The 16,032-nt window shown below is 51.9% G+C and overlaps 4 protein-coding genes and 1 non-coding gene across 5 annotated transcripts; 2 read left to right on the top strand and 3 right to left on the bottom strand.

Moving 5' to 3' along the window:
- Positions 1 to 7,951: 7,951 nt before the first annotated feature.
- On the top strand, positions 7,952 to 8,040 carry B0H65DRAFT_t187. The gene has a single exon. It is a non-coding gene; the product is annotated as a tRNA-Glu (tRNA).
- A 1,361-nt stretch (positions 8,041 to 9,401) lies between these two features.
- On the bottom strand, positions 9,402 to 11,053 carry B0H65DRAFT_173548 (Phophatidylserine decarboxylase-domain-containing protein). The gene is made up of 2 exons (XM_062821404.1): positions 10,880 to 11,053; positions 9,402 to 10,813 (listed from the first exon to the last, which is right to left on the bottom strand). Exons 1-2 carry the CDS (start codon positions 10,933 to 10,935, stop codon positions 9,487 to 9,489), a joined length of 1,383 nt encoding a protein of 460 aa, XP_062683442.1. The 5' UTR covers positions 10,936 to 11,053; the 3' UTR covers positions 9,402 to 9,486.
- B0H65DRAFT_173551 (uncharacterized protein) lies at positions 10,919 to 12,089 on the bottom strand. The gene has a single exon (XM_062821405.1). The coding sequence runs from the start codon at positions 11,931 to 11,933 to the stop codon at positions 11,172 to 11,174; it is 762 nt and encodes a 253-aa protein (XP_062683441.1). The 5' UTR covers positions 11,934 to 12,089; the 3' UTR covers positions 10,919 to 11,171.
- A 193-nt stretch (positions 12,090 to 12,282) lies between these two features.
- Positions 12,283 to 13,357, bottom strand: B0H65DRAFT_492299 (endoplasmic reticulum-based factor for assembly of V-ATPase-domain-containing protein). Its single transcript, XM_062827749.1, has 2 exons — positions 12,932 to 13,357; positions 12,283 to 12,877 (listed from the first exon to the last, which is right to left on the bottom strand). Exons 1-2 carry the CDS (start codon positions 13,178 to 13,180, stop codon positions 12,332 to 12,334), a joined length of 795 nt encoding a protein of 264 aa, XP_062683440.1. The 5' UTR covers positions 13,181 to 13,357; the 3' UTR covers positions 12,283 to 12,331.
- Positions 13,358 to 13,865: 508 nt separating this feature from the next.
- B0H65DRAFT_173530 (isoprenoid synthase domain-containing protein) lies at positions 13,866 to 15,637 on the top strand. The gene is made up of 2 exons (XM_062821403.1): positions 13,866 to 15,188; positions 15,253 to 15,637. The coding sequence occupies exons 1-2, from the start codon at positions 13,980 to 13,982 to the stop codon at positions 15,412 to 15,414; spliced, it is 1,371 nt and encodes a 456-aa protein (XP_062683439.1). The 5' UTR covers positions 13,866 to 13,979; the 3' UTR covers positions 15,415 to 15,637.
- The last annotated feature ends 395 nt before the right edge of the window (positions 15,638 to 16,032 follow it).

Raw genomic sequence — 16,032 nt, 5'->3', positions numbered from 1 at the left:
GTGCCTGCCCTCGCAGACTCCAGTCGCAGTGCAGTGGGAGTGCGAGAGCGGGAAACAACGGGGAACCGCGATGGACTCGTTGATGGATTCGTCGATGGATTCGTCGGCCACTGACCGCACGACGGGAACCTGAAGTGATGCGAAAGGCAAGGAAGGAACCTCTCACGCGTGCAAAAGTGCTGCCACTTCCACATTTGCGATATGAGAACGTGCATGAATTGTCGAGGGTATCCCGCGGGCGCTAGCGAGGTACGTACCTCACTAACACTCTTTTGGGCTGGTCGCTGCAGAATCGCCGACAGCACCTCCCCGTCTGTGTGCCGATTTCCTTTGAACTTCCTTGGCCCAAGCCTTTTCGGCGGGGGTTGTCTTTGAAGAACAGAGAGCTTGCAGCACGAGAGCTCCAGCTGAGATACGACGCAGTTTCATTGGATCCATGTAACCGTGACCTCTCGCTACACCGTAGGTTGTCCTTGAAGCCGAGAGATGGAGCGCTGCCGAGGGGAGGACTTCATCGACTTTGGTCGGATATGCAAGATACGTGCAAGGTGCAAGTGTCCGATGCGACTCTTTCCTACATGTCAACTCGAGCTCTTTTCCAATCGTTGCGGCTGATAGACATCATGAAAAGCTTCAACGTCTGTCCATTTTCGGCGGTTTACATACAAGACATGTGTACATGCCCCGCTATAAAAGGGCACTGCAAGTCTGCAAAGCACGAGCCAAGCAAGCAGCAATGCAACCGTGGGGCAGGCGATCGCATGTTATGATTCGTTTGAACACGACGGGACCCTTCTGTTCTTCGACAACTCCTCTCCCCGCAGTGTCTCCAGAGTCAGACCACACGAAGCCACGAACATGGGCTTCCGACAGCGACACAACGACACAGCGCCGCGCCGCGCCGTGTTGTTTCCATCGTCAACTTCATCAAACGGTTATTCACCCGTGATGTCCAATGAGATCAACGCCCAAGACACCGCCGGGCTCCACCATGTTTCCGAGTCCTTCAGCATTGCGATCAATGTCTGGTGATGGAGAAAGGATAGACAAAAGATGGGCGTGTCAATGGCAGCCATGCGCCCCCACCATTCGCCAACTCTATCCGTATCTGGCCTTCTTCCGTCATTACGGGGGTCAGAGAGACGGAAAAGACGACGAGGGGTCATCAGATAAGGTCGAGTCAGCAAAGGGGATGGGGTCGAATTAGCTCCCGAGGGACCTCGCAAGCAAGGACCCGAGACGGCTGTGGGCTGTAGGCTATACTACAAGCCTCGTCACGCTCGCAGCCATGCGCCGCCGGCGTCTAAGAGACAGCCAAGCTTACATACATGACTCTGAAGAACTTCCTCTCTGCATGTCAGTTGGTAAGCTCAGCCGGAACTACTGTTGGTTCTCAATATGTGATCAGTCACTAGAAGACATGAATGCTGACCTTGTGAGTTCTTTCCCCTTTCAACCGTCAAAGACCAAATTCTGTATCTATCTGCTCACCAGACTCCTCCAGAGGATCTCCAGAGAGGAAGTCGGGAAAAACTTTGGCAAGGATAGCACCGCACTAGCGTCAAAAGTGGCCGGGAACGTAGGCGGACCCAACACTACCGCCGGAAGACAGCGAAGAGCCAAGTCGGACCGCTCTCATTGGCATTACACAATAATATCTGCACGAGGATTCCATGTGCCATGATATCATGACAGCTTGATATCCCACCCACCGCTTTTTTAGCCCGGGGCCCTTTATGCATATGTACAGAGCACATGTCTGAGCAGTAGGAATTGGCGCCGTTTCGACACTGCAACAATGACCGAGGGCCGGGAAACACAACCGGACTGTCCTGTCCTGCCCGATGCCGACGGGGCCGGGACGAGATCGGACTCATGCCCATCTCCCCGGGTCCCCCAAATCACTAAAATCCAGTCTAATGTACGCAGTATAACGTGATCATCTTGGCCCCATCTTTCTGAAACACAAGCCTCGACAATCCCAAATCCACACAGTAGCTTTGAGAGATGGAGTACATAATAGTGTGAACCCTACTCGTCTTGGCAACCTGATAGACCGTCAGCAGCATCTTGTGATGATAGCATTCAAACCACATGCTAATTCTGTCTACAGACTTTTTCCAACATGGTGGTGAGTTGCAACGCGCCTTGGACAAGGGATGAAATCTGTCAGATACCGGCTGTCCGACACCCTCGACATCCTCGACCTTGCTGTCGGTGACTGCATGTTTATATGTTGTGTCACCCCCTTTTTAGGACTGTTGCACACAGACAGGACATGGACGCAGCCAGACTCGCGGGAAGAGATGAACACTGCAGTGTCTCGAGTCAGGTAGATATGCCACATGTGTAGAGGAAGAACAAGCCCTTTATTCTTGCGCAGTGGCTGTTGGGCACTTGCACATTGCGGGGTGAATCTTTGTTGGTTTCATGTTCTCATTTCTGGTCGAGGCGGTTGTCATTGCAACCCGATCAAGTCTCGGCATCACACACTCATCAGTCCCAACGAAGCCGTTAGCCGGACGTTCTCTTTATTATTTATAGCCAGAAAAGAAGGAGGGAGAAGAAGAGTGGCATGCGACATAATAATGCCCAGAATTAGGGTCCAAACTCGGAGATGGAATTTGCACTCATACAACGCTAGCGCCAGCAGCAAAACCTAAGTTACCCCTCACTGCTTTATCTTTTTAGGTATTCCCGAAACTCAACAACACCATCTTCTTGGCATACCGAGACTGTCTCGCGAGGTACCAGGTACCTGTCATGGCACCCTTGTGAACCGCGACCTACCCTAGGAAGGTACGGCTGAAAAAGTACCATCTACAGTACATGCAGTAGCATCTCGACGTGGGGCCTGCGATGTTGTGCGCCCAACTCTGGCAGGTGCGATCCCCCATCCTCTGACATCTCGCTTCCACCACATTACCGGCAGTGTCTGATCCGGTTGCGTCATTCTCAACCTATTGAAAAATTTCCTGCTGGTCAGCAATGGAGATGCCAATGGTGCAAGAGGGAGAAATGGAAGGAGCACCATGTTGCTCAGCCTGCTCTTTTCTTCAGTTGCTGTTGTTGTTCCAGCATCTGTCACGTCCTCTTTCTCCTCTTCCAACTCACCGCCTCGCTTCATGCCAACACGACCACCACCACCCGCCAAGAACATTATGATATCTCGCAACAGCCAAATTAGGCTTCCCGCTGCACCACCACGTCTACGAAGCTTTCCCGCAATCGAGAAGACTGCAGCTCTACACGGCACATGCTTCACCAAAAAGTCCCGAGAAAGCCGGAGATGGAGGGCACGGCAAGGCCAGATTACGGCCCAGCCTGCCCCTCAAGACTATACCTCTACCTAGCACTATGCTCAAGCCCCAGCGTGTATCAACTGCCAAGTCTCTGTGCTAGGAGCGAACTCCGTCATTGACTTGAGCAGAGTCGTATTCTGCATCTTGAGAATGGCATCCTTGTTACAGGCAGCAACACAGAGCTCAACCTCACGAGAACCGACTGGACGGAGACACGTACATACTCATCCTCTCGTGAGATCTTCCCGCAACGGCTCCGTCCATCCGACCACTGGATCATGGTGGTTGATGATCCGGTTAAACTTTCAAGCGGCTGTCATTTATTCGGCCCCCCTCTTTGCCTTTTCCCCTCTCCCCCACTCAGACACCTCCAGCCATGCTTTCGAGGCTCACTCCCCACCCCTTTTGCAGTTTCAGTTAGATGGTAGCTCCAAGGGTCATCACGTGGCCTGTGGTCCTTCGACAGACTTCGTTGCCCCAGAGTCATGCTGCGCTATCATTGACTATTTTGGTGTGCATGATGGCGCGCATGTTCTTCAGGCACACTACATACCTGGTAAAACATGACATCTCAACCCATTGTTCCTGGTTTCATACTCTTCCCTCACCATTCTGGTTTATTGCAACATGACTGGAGGCCACGCCTCTTAATGCTCTTACTTTTTCTCGCAAGTTTTTCTCCTACTTTGCGCCAAGATGGCAGTGAGAAGGGTTGAGGAGAGTTGTGATCCCCGGCTGAGAGCGCTCTCCTAGAAAGGCTGAGTGGCCACGGGGCTTTGGCGGAAGTCCGGATCTCGGACGCCCATTATGGTCTTACAACTACCTACTCACATACCTGTTGCCAAACTCAACCTTCTTATCACGCTCGTCGGGGGGTCTAAAGGGCTATCAACCCACGGGAACTGGTTCCGTTTCCCTTACAACTGCGCAAGGGCCTGACACAGCTTGTTTCGAATCCTCTTGATAACCACTTGGGACGTTGACAGGTACATGGAAAAGTACTGGTACCTTGATCGTGCCGATGTTAGTTGCGGTGCTTGGTGTGGCACAACAGCTAAGGTGCTTCTGCGCTTTGGGACTTCATAACATCTTCCCCAGCTTCAAAAAGGAGCTCTCAAAAACACCCGACTTGAGCATCTCAGCTGGCCCAGTTCCCGATCCCCTCACACACCAAGCTTTTCTTTCGTATTTCTGACCGATCTCTACCTTTTCCTTACGTTTGATCCCTGGTTATGATCCGAAAGGCGTTCGGATGCCCGTTCTTCCAGTTCGATATATGCACAGCATGGTTGTAATGACACCCAGGGACGGCGAATAAGTGTTGCGGGAGCTGGCATTGGGCAGACTCATGCCATCTTTCCTTCTTCGATTTTTTCATTTCCGCAGTCCATCTTAAAGAGTTCGGAATCTCGCATGGGCCAAGCCCCAGATCCCCCCAATACGTCGACTGTGCTACTTAATAGCTCGGCATGTATTGCGCCCGAGTGCGCCCGAGTGCGCCACAACTCATGGATCGTTCGTATATGGCCGTTTTAGTGCTTGATGGCGTCTTGAAGATTTTCCTACACGCTCTACATGTTCGTCATGGTTGCCCGATTCACGATGCTCATCAGTCCTGATCGATCTTCAGATCATCAAATTGCGGAAGGAAGTTGCGCTCAAGTAGTTGGCACGGAGCATGGCTGTATGGTCACTCTACCGCTTTTTTTCATTCGATTTGGATACCCTCAGAACAGGTATAGCGCCGGGAATATCTGGGCCCAACAGGGGCTTCAACCAATCTCACCCCCTTGTGTGGCCACGTTCACATACCCACTCTCCCACTCTTCCTTGCAGGAGGCTTGGAAAAGTGGGCAGTACTATACTGCAGCTGGCTAGAAGGAATCCAAATCGAATGAAAAAAAGCGGTATCCCAGTACTGGATGGAATCATGAGTGAGCAAGAGCATATCGATGCGCACAACTTTACGATGCGAATTATGCAAGCACTATGGGAGGCTCGAGTGGCTGACCCCATTGTGTGTCAAACCTGACTCAGCCCCCCACGCTGTCAACCTCTATTGCGCATGGAATTTGAGACAATATGCGGCATATTGGGATGTGCTCTTTGAAACGTCCTGTTTCCCTTATGTGCTACCTCGAAGTAGACATTGCTGGCTTTTCAACGGGCATATGAAAGCATGGTCATTATCGGCTCGCTTCGAACCGTTGTCTCGTTCTGTGCCTCATGGTGATTGGTTTTTATATAAGTTCATCATGAACTTTATAATGACGAGTGTCTCCCACTTTCTGTCTCAAAAACATGAAAAACATGGGTTGCAAAATGCGGATGTGGCGTCGACTCTCTGTTCCCCGACTTATCAAATTCATAGTATCTCTGTTACATGCCAACTTCTTCGTCTCGAGAACCGCTTCGTTCCCTCAATTCCCAGTTCTAGGGCATAGTATATACACCCGAGGGACCAAGTATACTGCAATTTCTACCACGAAGCAGAGCTTGCTGGTTCTTTCGTCAGATAACTCTGTTGTCTTGGAATTTTCCACTCACAGTGCGTATCTCAAGTTTGAAAACCCAGTGTACTTGCCTATTACTCCATGAATGGTTACTACCTGTCCAGCGTCCTGCTTTTCCGTTAGCACTCATTGTCTGGCTTCACCAGCTTCAGGACATTTGACAACGGCTCCTCTCGCAAACGTCTCTGTTTTTGACAACTTATCTCCACATATGGCGCTCTGTCACAGCTTGTTAACGTCCATCCGCACTTTTCTAGAGTCATGGCGCCTTCTATAGTTCTATTCACAAGCCTCCCGTTCGTTCTTCGGCCCTTTGTCCTGTAATCGCAAGGGCCGAAGCAGTTTCCGAGACAAAATGTTAGCGCACTGTCTCGGTCGGTGTCTGCGGACGGCCCGATGATCTATTGTTGGACGCTTCCCCGGCCTCGTCGGGAATAGACATGCCCCATAACCGGTCTATGGTTTGGTTAATCCATTGGGCGCTTGTTCGGCCATGCTTGATAATTCTCTGGTTTAAACGCGAAGTCGACTATTGACCACCGCGTGAAGTCACGCTGGTGTCGTGAATTAGCGCCCGTCTCAGCCGCCTAAAGTGAGACATACAGATATAGGGCTTACCGGGTTGGCCAGCCATCCTTTCACCAAGTTGGTCACCTACGCACCTATCGGGACGGCCAGCCAGGATATCATGAAGCGAGGCTCGCCTTTTAACTCACGTCCTGACGCATTTGACTCTGTGGCTGAAAAGGGCCGGGGCAACTCAACATGAAGCACCCTTTCCTTAAAGAATGAAGCTAAAGCAACTCACACACCGGGTAATATCGTCAATACCCAATGAGACTACTTACAACCAATCCTCTGAAATTACCCCTGACAAAGTTCCTTCTTTTGTCTCTTGAAGTTCCGCCAACCTCGAAGAGCATTCTTGACACATCTATCAAAAGACGCCATTCAAGCCATCCAGCCGGCGGGATCCGCTTCATCGGTTCACGTAGTTACAGCAGGTCTATCTCGTTCTGCACACCGTGGAATCCTACCACCGCATAGGTAGTCACCATCGAATGCGCCTCGGATATAAACTGCATGTTGGAAAATTGCATGTCGATTTCCTAACCGCTGTTCTATGGGCGATACACATACCTATCTACAGGCTGTGAATACCATTCCAAATTCTCCTTCCTACTCACTCACCCTTTCCCACTTCAATATAGTTTGTTCCTTTATTCTCTGGGAGTGTCTCGATGGGGTGATACTCTTTTTTACGCACCCCTTGCTTGCCCTTATCCATCCCCCTTGCTCGGCTAGTCCTTGCCGTAGTGTAGTCCCCCGCGCTTTTGTTGATCCCGTCCAGTCCCGCCCGCTCCCGTTTCGTCTCGGTTTCGGTTCCCCCTTTTCCTTCTTTTCTTTTTCCCTTCTCGGTCAACGGACCGGACAAGGAACAGCGTAGCAACAGCTGAATGAACATTGACCTAAGCCTCACTTATGACAGACAGTGTGAGGGTCCAGTCTTCTTTGAACTTGATTTGCATATTTATGAACAATAGTCTTGTTGGGCACCTGAAGGTTTGGTCTTGGATGTCGATCAGCGTCGGCCCGGACTGGATATGTCTGGTGCAATTTTCGCTATTGTAGTAGGGTGTTTTCTGGATGTGGTTCAAGATTTTCAAGATTGTTATCTGCCAGTGACCAAACGCTTCTTCGTGCAGGTGAGGATATCTTCAAGTTGCAAACCTCCCAAGTGGCAATGTTTTTGGCGTCATATCAGGAAGGTGCCTTGATAACTCCTGTCCGGAATCCGGAGTACAAATCCTCTCGGAGCTTCTAAGTATGTTCTCCACCATGATGGAGGAAGCGTTTTCAAAGTGCCTTGGGCGGTAGAGATTGTACATCCGATGGTCAGGATGGAGAGGAAGATAGGGGAAAAGGAGGGAAACAAGAAGAGGGAGAAAAACAAAAAGGCCGGTGTTCTTTGCTTGGAGTGACGCAAGTCCTGTTCAGGTTCTGAACGTTTACTGCCTCTCAAACGGCCTTCACTCGGGCTCCAGTCCTGCCGCACCCGCTCAGAGATGAGACGAAAATATGCCCCTCATAAGGACAAACTTCCTGCCCTCCTTCCAACAACAACAGCCACTAATCTCCCATATAGTGCATAGGTTTAGCATATTGGATTTTCAACTTCCACATTGAAATCTCCAAAGACCCGGGTTCGAACCCCGGTGTGGGAAATGGCAACTTTCTTTTTCGTCCTTTTTTGGTCGAGGACATTGTTTTTTTTTGGTGCCGAGTACCTGTACTCCGGACCTCGACATGTGCCTGCCTTTGCGATTGGGAGGATCTCAAGACGTTTTTTCTTGGTTCGCTTTCAATGAGGCAAATTCCGCAAACTAGAGGTGCTAAGGTGGCGGAGATATAACAAGGTCAGTGAGAACAACAACAATTCGTGAAGAGTGTGACTGGAATTTAACTTTGTGGATGGCATACCCAGTCCTCTTCCTTCCATTTAGTCTGCCTTCAATTCGTGGAGTACCACCTCGATGAGCAAAGTCAATCGTGATGACACTATATTCCGTGACGGTCGACAGTCCTCGCAACCAATATGTAACTCCGGCTATCATTACAATCACAACATGGCGGAAAATGAAGCCGCACCAACCATCGATGCCATACCGCAACCAACGCTCGAGGCAATGAATCCAAACAACGAACCGACCACTCCACTCAATGTCTCGTTAACAACAACGCAATTCTTGGACTCTACATGATTTCCTCACTTGTCTACGCCATGGAAATTCATGGTTTCCTTTGCCAGAGTCTGGTCCTGACAGGCCATTGAATATCTTGACGGCTGCGGAGGTGTATGGTGGGAAGCAGTTCGGTTACCTAAGGTACCAAGGTAGTAGCGGGACACTCCTAACGAACTACCATCGAAGAGAACGAGCTCTGCATGGGGCAACGGGGTAATGGAAGAATTTGGGAAAGGGCGATGGAGAAAAATGGTGATTGCCGTAACATCCTGTTGAGGAGGACTGATAGGGGAGGAGGTGGAAGGTGGAAGGGGAAGGGGTGAGGATGAAATGGGAAGTTTGGAAATGGAAAATGGGGAAAGAGCGATGGGGGGTATCGAACAGTGATAGTGATTGGGAAAGATGGGAAGATGGAAGACGGGAAGGTGGAAGAAAGGAGGGAAGGTGCTGGCTGGTCTGGATGTGCCTGCTCTGTGCAGGCGAACAACTAGCAACTTCACCACTTCTAGGGCTCTTAATTACCCGCCTGGTAAACATCAACGAAGGTACCACTGATTACGAATTTCTCGTTTCGTCCACCAATAGATTGCCGCAAGTTAACGCTGTCCTAAAGCTATTAGCACACCCAAATACAAAAGCAAGCAGCCTTCCCGTTCCCATCAGTAGCACCAAATCACATCCCCAACATCCATCAAGATCATATCCTTTGATATTACTTTGCTTTCCCGAAGTTCAATTTCCAGAGATTATACGGTAGTGAGTCAACGAGATTAAGCAAGCTTGTGGGCAAAAGGACAAATCACGCACCGAACATACCCGTACGTACCATCAGAAGAATCTCAATCAGGAACGCTGCTTGAGCACAAGCACTTTGATTTTGCCAAATAACCATAATGGTAGCCACTCATGCAGACATACTCCCATCCCTCACTTCCCAACAGCACACAACCTCGCCCTAACCGGCACATTCTCCTCCCTCCCGACCTTCGGGAAACCCTGTAACTTCTTCCCAACATCCTTATTGAACACCAAACAATGCGTCGATCCTCCAAAGTGGAACATACCCAACTCATCCCCCTTCTCAACCCTCTGCCCCTCCTTAACCGTGATCTCGCACGAACTAACCTCGTCCATCCCCACCCCGATGAACGCCATCAACCCAATCTCCTTCGCCTCCGCCTCAATGAAGATGATCGCCCTCGTCGCCAACGCCGTCAAGTACCCCTGGCTCGCCGTGATCCCCTTTTGCAGGATCTCGTACTCGCCTTCCCTGCCCGTGCTGTCCACTGAAAGATCATCAGATGCACCACTAGCCGGGAAGAGCGGCTCAGAGAAATACGTCCCGTCCTCGACATACGCACGCTTGATAGTTCCCGACACGGGCGCGTGCCACCGGTGATACGAAAGCGCCGACAAAAAGGCCTGGTAGACGGTCCCGCCGGCGAAGTGCTCGCTGAGCGGGTCGTGCGCGAGCATGTCCAGGACCGAGTACGGCTGGCCTTTGACCCAGAACTTGTCGCGCAGATGGACGTCGTGGGCCAGAGCGTAGGGTTTGGACTCGCACGCGTTGGCCACCACCAGATTATCCTCGGGCGAGGCGACGGGGCGGGCCGAAGGCACGAAGCGCCGGGTGAAGAAGTCGTCCCAGGATTTGAAGCCGTAGTTGGGCGCCGAGGGATCGCACTGGTACATTTCTTCGAACTTGTACGAGGTGCCGGCGGCGGCGTTGGCCACTTCCATCAGGTCTTTGTAGCCTACTTCGCCGAACCAGCCGGCGCGGTGGTTGCCGAGGACGGAGACGGAGTCCGGGGATTTGAGGTACTTGCCCCATTCGTTTAGGATCTTCTTGAGCATGCGGTTCACGTCGGGATCTAGGAAGGCAGCGTGCCCGCTGGGTGTGCTGGAGGCGTAGTCGAAGATGGCGGCGAGAGGGACGCCGACCATGCCGACGCCCGCTGCGGCATCGGTCCACTCGGGTGCCCGGCCAAAGACGTGGTTCAGCACTTGGAGCATGTGCTTGTAGTCCCGGATTTGGCTTTGGCCGGTAACGTCTCTGTTGTAAGGGGGCTTGTGAGGGACTTCGTCCCACATGGAGCAGAAGTACATGTGGATGCGGGTGTTGTTCTCGATGAGATCCTGGAACTCCTTGAGAACGGGAATCAGCTCTTGCTCGCCGACCTTGTCGACGTGTTTGACATGGTGGCCGAGCCAGTGTTTGAGGATGCGGTGGTCTGCGGGCAGCCATGCTCCAGGCCTGGAATTGTTAGGATTCAGCCCATCATGTATGACGACTTGTCGGCGGTTGAGAGAGTGTTCTTACTTATGCACCCGATGCTCGTCCGGAATGTCGTGGTTGTTTCCGTGCTGGTAGACCATGTTGTCGACTTTGTAGGCACTTGGTTACTTTAGATGACCGTAATACTATGTCCTATTGCCGAGGCCTGTCTAGACGGAACCATCATGATCATTTTGTAGTTTCCCAGAGGTCTGAACAAACAACATCAATGATGTAACCGCCCCAAAGTGGTGATGCGCTAATGAACCGTTCCTTGGCAGGAGTTTGCAGATCATCCAAAATCAAAGGGGCGTTGCGAGATCCGTCCAGACATTATTCACGGATTTAATTCCTTGTTTTTGCTCCGGATATAAGCCGCGTGTACCCTCTTGTGGTCTCTCCGGTCCTTGTCATTCAGGTAGTTGTAGAGCATACTGCACTCTTTGCAAACAATGAACTGGGGCCGTGCTTCACCAATAGCGAGGCTCAAGGTGGTCTGCACCATTTCCTTTGTTGGGGTCTTTGATGTTCGCTTCTTTTTGGCAACAAGCTGTTTCGAGGTTGTAGTTCCTGTAGAATCGGTCTCGGTTTGAGAGGCTGAAGGCGTGACGATCGGTGTCCTATTCTCCGCTCCTGGTGTCTCGTCCCCATTTTCCTTCATTTTCTTGCAATCTTGATTTTCACCATCGTGTGCATCGTCGAAGGTGGGACGGGTGGTCAATCTGCGGCGCTTTCTCTGTCCGGAGCTAGAAGGCGGCGGCGAAGGAGGTGTCGATATCAACTCTTCGGAGGCAGATGGTGCGGGCGTAGTCGCTTTACTGGGTGCGGCTGTCTTGGGCTTTGCCTTGAAGTAAGACAGTATCGATCCGGACTTGGGCGCGTTTGGCTTTGGGCATTCGTCGGACGGAGGAATGGTGCCTGGTGAGCTGGGCGGCGGCGGTAGCTGTGGTGCTGGTGTGTCTTCTGGACTCAGCTGTCGTGGCGTCGAGGATTTCGAGTCTCCTTTGGCGGCGGCGGCGGCAGATCGCCTGCCATATGTTCGAATCGGCTTCTTGCGCTGTTGCGTCGTCTGACCCGTCTCGACTACTTCTGCCGACATTGTCGACCTGATCGTCTTTTGTGATTTTTCGTGTCGATTGTGGCAGTTTGGGGAGATGACTGGAAAGGCGATTTGACCAAAGTGGCAGTTCTTTGCTGTTTTGTTTACTTTCGAGAAATTGGTTTTGCGCAAAATGCGACTGCGCCCCGCGTGAACTTTCCTCTTCGCAGGGATTGGAATGGGCATTACGTGAACCGCGACGCGTCTGGTACGCGAGTTCACGCTGCCAAGCCATCGCCAAGTACAACGCTCAATGACGTGGGGCCCACCACAGCGACTTCGGATCCCTGCAAGCAATCGCCAAAGTAAACAAACCCCCAGAATCATCTTCCCACACCCTCTATTGATATGTGCATTGATTGAGTCTATCGACAAGTTACTAGTAACTCAGTTTAGAGCTATTTCTTGCGTCTTCTCAGGTTTGTGTCCTCGGGCGTAGACTCTTTGCCCTCAATTGCAATCGGCTTGCCCGCTGCCTCTTTCTCTTCCGGACCAACGACCCACGTCTGAACCACCTCCTTGACTTCCTTGAAAGTCTTGTCCTTCTTCTTCGCCTGACCGAGATGCCACACGTAGCCCGAATACAGGGCAACTTCAGCAACACCTGCAATGATACTGCCACCCATTGTGAGGAATATCCTAGCCGGAGTGCTCCACCAACGCGCCAAAATCCAAAGAGTAGCTGCCACGCCTAGAATGGTGACCATGAAGTTGAAGATGAGCATCAGTTGGCGGTGTACCTCGTCATAAGTCACATCATCGTCGCCCATGTCTTCCTTTCGGGTAGGTCTGTTGGCTTCGGCGAATGCCCGAGCCATGCCCGCGCTAGATGGGAAACGTTGCGAGAAGGTTTCCATTGGTGGGACGGGGTTGATCATGCGCTCGTAAGCGCGCTCCTCCTCATCACGGCAGAGTCTAGCCATCAACGCTTTGTATTCATCGGACTTGACGAGAGTTAGCTATGTCTCCCATGATGGGGAAGTGAGAGGTCGACTTACCGGCTCAGGCTTCGGCGGTGGTGGAGGCACATAAACCCTGGAACCTCTCAACAGTATCTCCAAGCTGTACTTTTTATTGTCACCGGCTTTGAGTAAATTCCACAAATCCATGATCTGGCCATGTGAGATGGGTGCACCGATATTGGCATCGCTGAGTGACGGTTCGCCATCTCGCTGCAGTTTACTTGGCGCATCTTGAACACATTGGAGAGCTTCCAAAATGGAAGGGGTCACTGTGAGGAGGACCATGATAATGTGTGATTTGTGTGCGTACGATGTTGAGATATGTTCACTAAGCCGATTGAACACTTGTTTCTGTTTCAAATACCAACAGGCTGAAGTGTTCCAATGTCGTTGATGTGATCCTCGGAAGCTGTTCCTGATGTTGTCACTCAATGAGGTGCAGTGGAGTCCTCCACGTTGCTGGAGCTCGGATGGAGCTTGAATGGAGCTTGCCTGAAAGTGGAAGATGATCTGCATCACCAGCCTCGAATCACTCGCAGTTCTTGGCAATTTCCCCAGCTTCAGCCTCTTTCAGCCACAGAATAGGGACAAATGCCGCAATGCCAAGCTTTTGGACCTGCAGAGAGGGGCATCCGCTGAGAAAGGTGATGATCCGAGCGCCAAATTTTTGGTGGATGGAGCTTTCGGGATCGGATGAGGAGCAGTCGCAGTTAAGTGATCGCAGTTGTTGTAACGCCCATCGGACCTACCGAAGACCACCACCACCGTCCACCACACCCACTTGCCCGGACACTTGGGCTGAGCCGCCGAGTACTGTACTTGTAGTGCCACCACACGACCACAGAAAAAGTCCATCTACTGCTCAACCAGTGACCCGTCACACCCGACGAAAACCAAAGAGAGAGCTGTTTTTATTTACTTCCTCGACCGACTTCCTGCCACCACCCGATCGGTCCTCAACACCACGACAGTCGCATCCCAGCTCCGGAAACATCCCTCCATGCAAGAGACGCTTGCACTGAAACACTAAACAGTCAATTGGTCCTTCTCGACAAGAAGGACGTGCGCGGGAAACACGGGAAACATGCAGCTCCGGACGGGAGCGGCTTCGGTGGTTCGGACCGGTCTTGGTCTTACACAGTCGAGATGTGCCGTACAAAGCCTTAGAACAAGGACAAAGCCAGTGGTTCCCCTCGAGCGGAGGATACGGCAGTCCAAGGCCCTCTACCACAACACCAAGAAGAACGACTCGGCATGGGCTGCCGCTGTCTCGGTTGCCGGCAACATCGTCAACAATGCCGTGAACAAGGCCATCAAGGGCACCGACGGTCTGCCCACCATTGACCCTCTCCGTCTCGTCGCCGGCGAGATGAAGTTCCTAACAGGCAACATCCGCAAACTCCTGGGTTCTGGCCACCCCTCGCTTGACCGCGCCGCCAAGTACTACACACAGGCCGAGGGAAAGCATGTGCGCCCATTAATCGTCCTCCTCATGTCTCGCGCCACCGTTTTGTGCCCCAAGGCCCCTCAAAGGCAACAATCGACTCTCCAGGCCTCGGCTGCCATTGATACCTCGATCTCGCCTCTCAACATCCTCTCCGACTTCAACCCTTCCGCCGCCATTCCCGCCTCCGAGACCACTCCCGCAGATACCGATATCCTGCCCTCCCAACGACGACTTGCCGAGATCACCGAGCTGATCCATACCGCCTCGCTCCTTCACGACGACGTTATCGATCACTCCGAGTCCCGCCGCGGCGCCCCCTCCGCCAACCTCGAGTTCGGAAACAAGATGGCCGTTCTGGCCGGTGACTTCCTTCTCGGCAGAGCTTCCGTCGCCCTTGCCCGCCTCCGCCATGCCGAAGTTGTCGAGCTCCTCGCTACCGTCATTGCCAACCTTGTCGAGGGCGAGTTCATGCAGCTCAAGAACACGGCTCGCGACGAAAAGAACCCCAAGTGGTCCGAGGAGACTCTCACCTACTACCTCCAAAAGACCTACCTCAAGACTGCTTCCCTGATCAGCAAGAGCTGTCGCGCGGCTGCGCTGCTGGGCGGCTCTGATGCGGCGACCGTGGATGCTGCTTATCTGTATGGCAAGAACCTCGGCTTGGCTTTCCAGCTGGTCGACGACATGCTGGACTACACTCGCAGTGAGAAGGAGTTGGGCAAGCCTGCCGGTGCTGATCTAGAGCTTGGCTTGGCGACTGCCCCTCTACTGTTTGCCTGGAAGACCATGCCGGAGCTTGGTCCATTGGTTGGCAGGAAGTTTGAGAAGGAGGGTGACGCTGCTAGGGTACGTTTCCCCGCCCTGCTTGCGGTCTGATCTCACACACAATTGCTAACATGGTCATGAACAGGCAAGAGAGTTGGTTCTCCAGAGCAACGGTATTGAGCAGACCCGTGCTCTCGCTCAGGATTACGTTGAAAAGGCCATCGAGGCCATCAGCGGATTCCCAGACAGCGAGGCCAAGGATGGCCTAATAGAAATGGCCGTCAAGACGATAAAGCGCAACAAGTAAAGCACCAAACATAAAAAAAGAGCAACCAGCAGTCATTGTAACACCTCCTGAACGATAAACATCAGATGAGAAATGCATATATATACTACTATGTAGCCCCTGGGTAGAGTGGCACACCATCAAGCATAGGTAGCCGACATGTGTTTGGCTACGGGTGTACAAGTACAACAACAAGGGAAAAGGGAAAACGGGAAAGACAAAATGGACTGACCGACGCCACAACCACAGCTAAAGCAGAAGGCTTTGTGTGGATGTGGATGTGGATGTGGATGGGCGGACGACACATACACACATACATGTACTATTCATCATCTATGATTTTATAAGGGCGCATTTGCGGGAGCAATGGGAAGACGAATGGGATTGTGGTTAGAAGAAAGAACCTCCGATTCAGCTCAAAACCATGGGATTTTCAAGGCACGACATACGTTTCTCTGATTTAGTGCATGACTCGATTTGGACAGGGCAGTCTTTTGGTTTGGAAACGTGCAATGGTAAATACTATGGCTACCTCAGGTAATGTACCTTAACATGAGATCCGGGAACTCATGCTCGTGATACTGGCTAACCATTCCCCCTTCCATAGCCTTCATCATGTACATCCGATTCAAATCCCAT

The sequence above is a fragment of the Neurospora tetraspora genome, assembly GCF_033439725.1.
Source record: "Neurospora tetraspora strain CBS 560.94 chromosome Unknown B0H65scaffold_3, whole genome shotgun sequence".
Classification (NCBI taxonomy): Eukaryota; Fungi; Ascomycota; class Sordariomycetes; order Sordariales; family Sordariaceae; genus Neurospora; species Neurospora tetraspora.
Note: the sequence above shows the minus strand (reverse complement) of the source record. Positions and strands in the feature narration are given on the sequence as shown.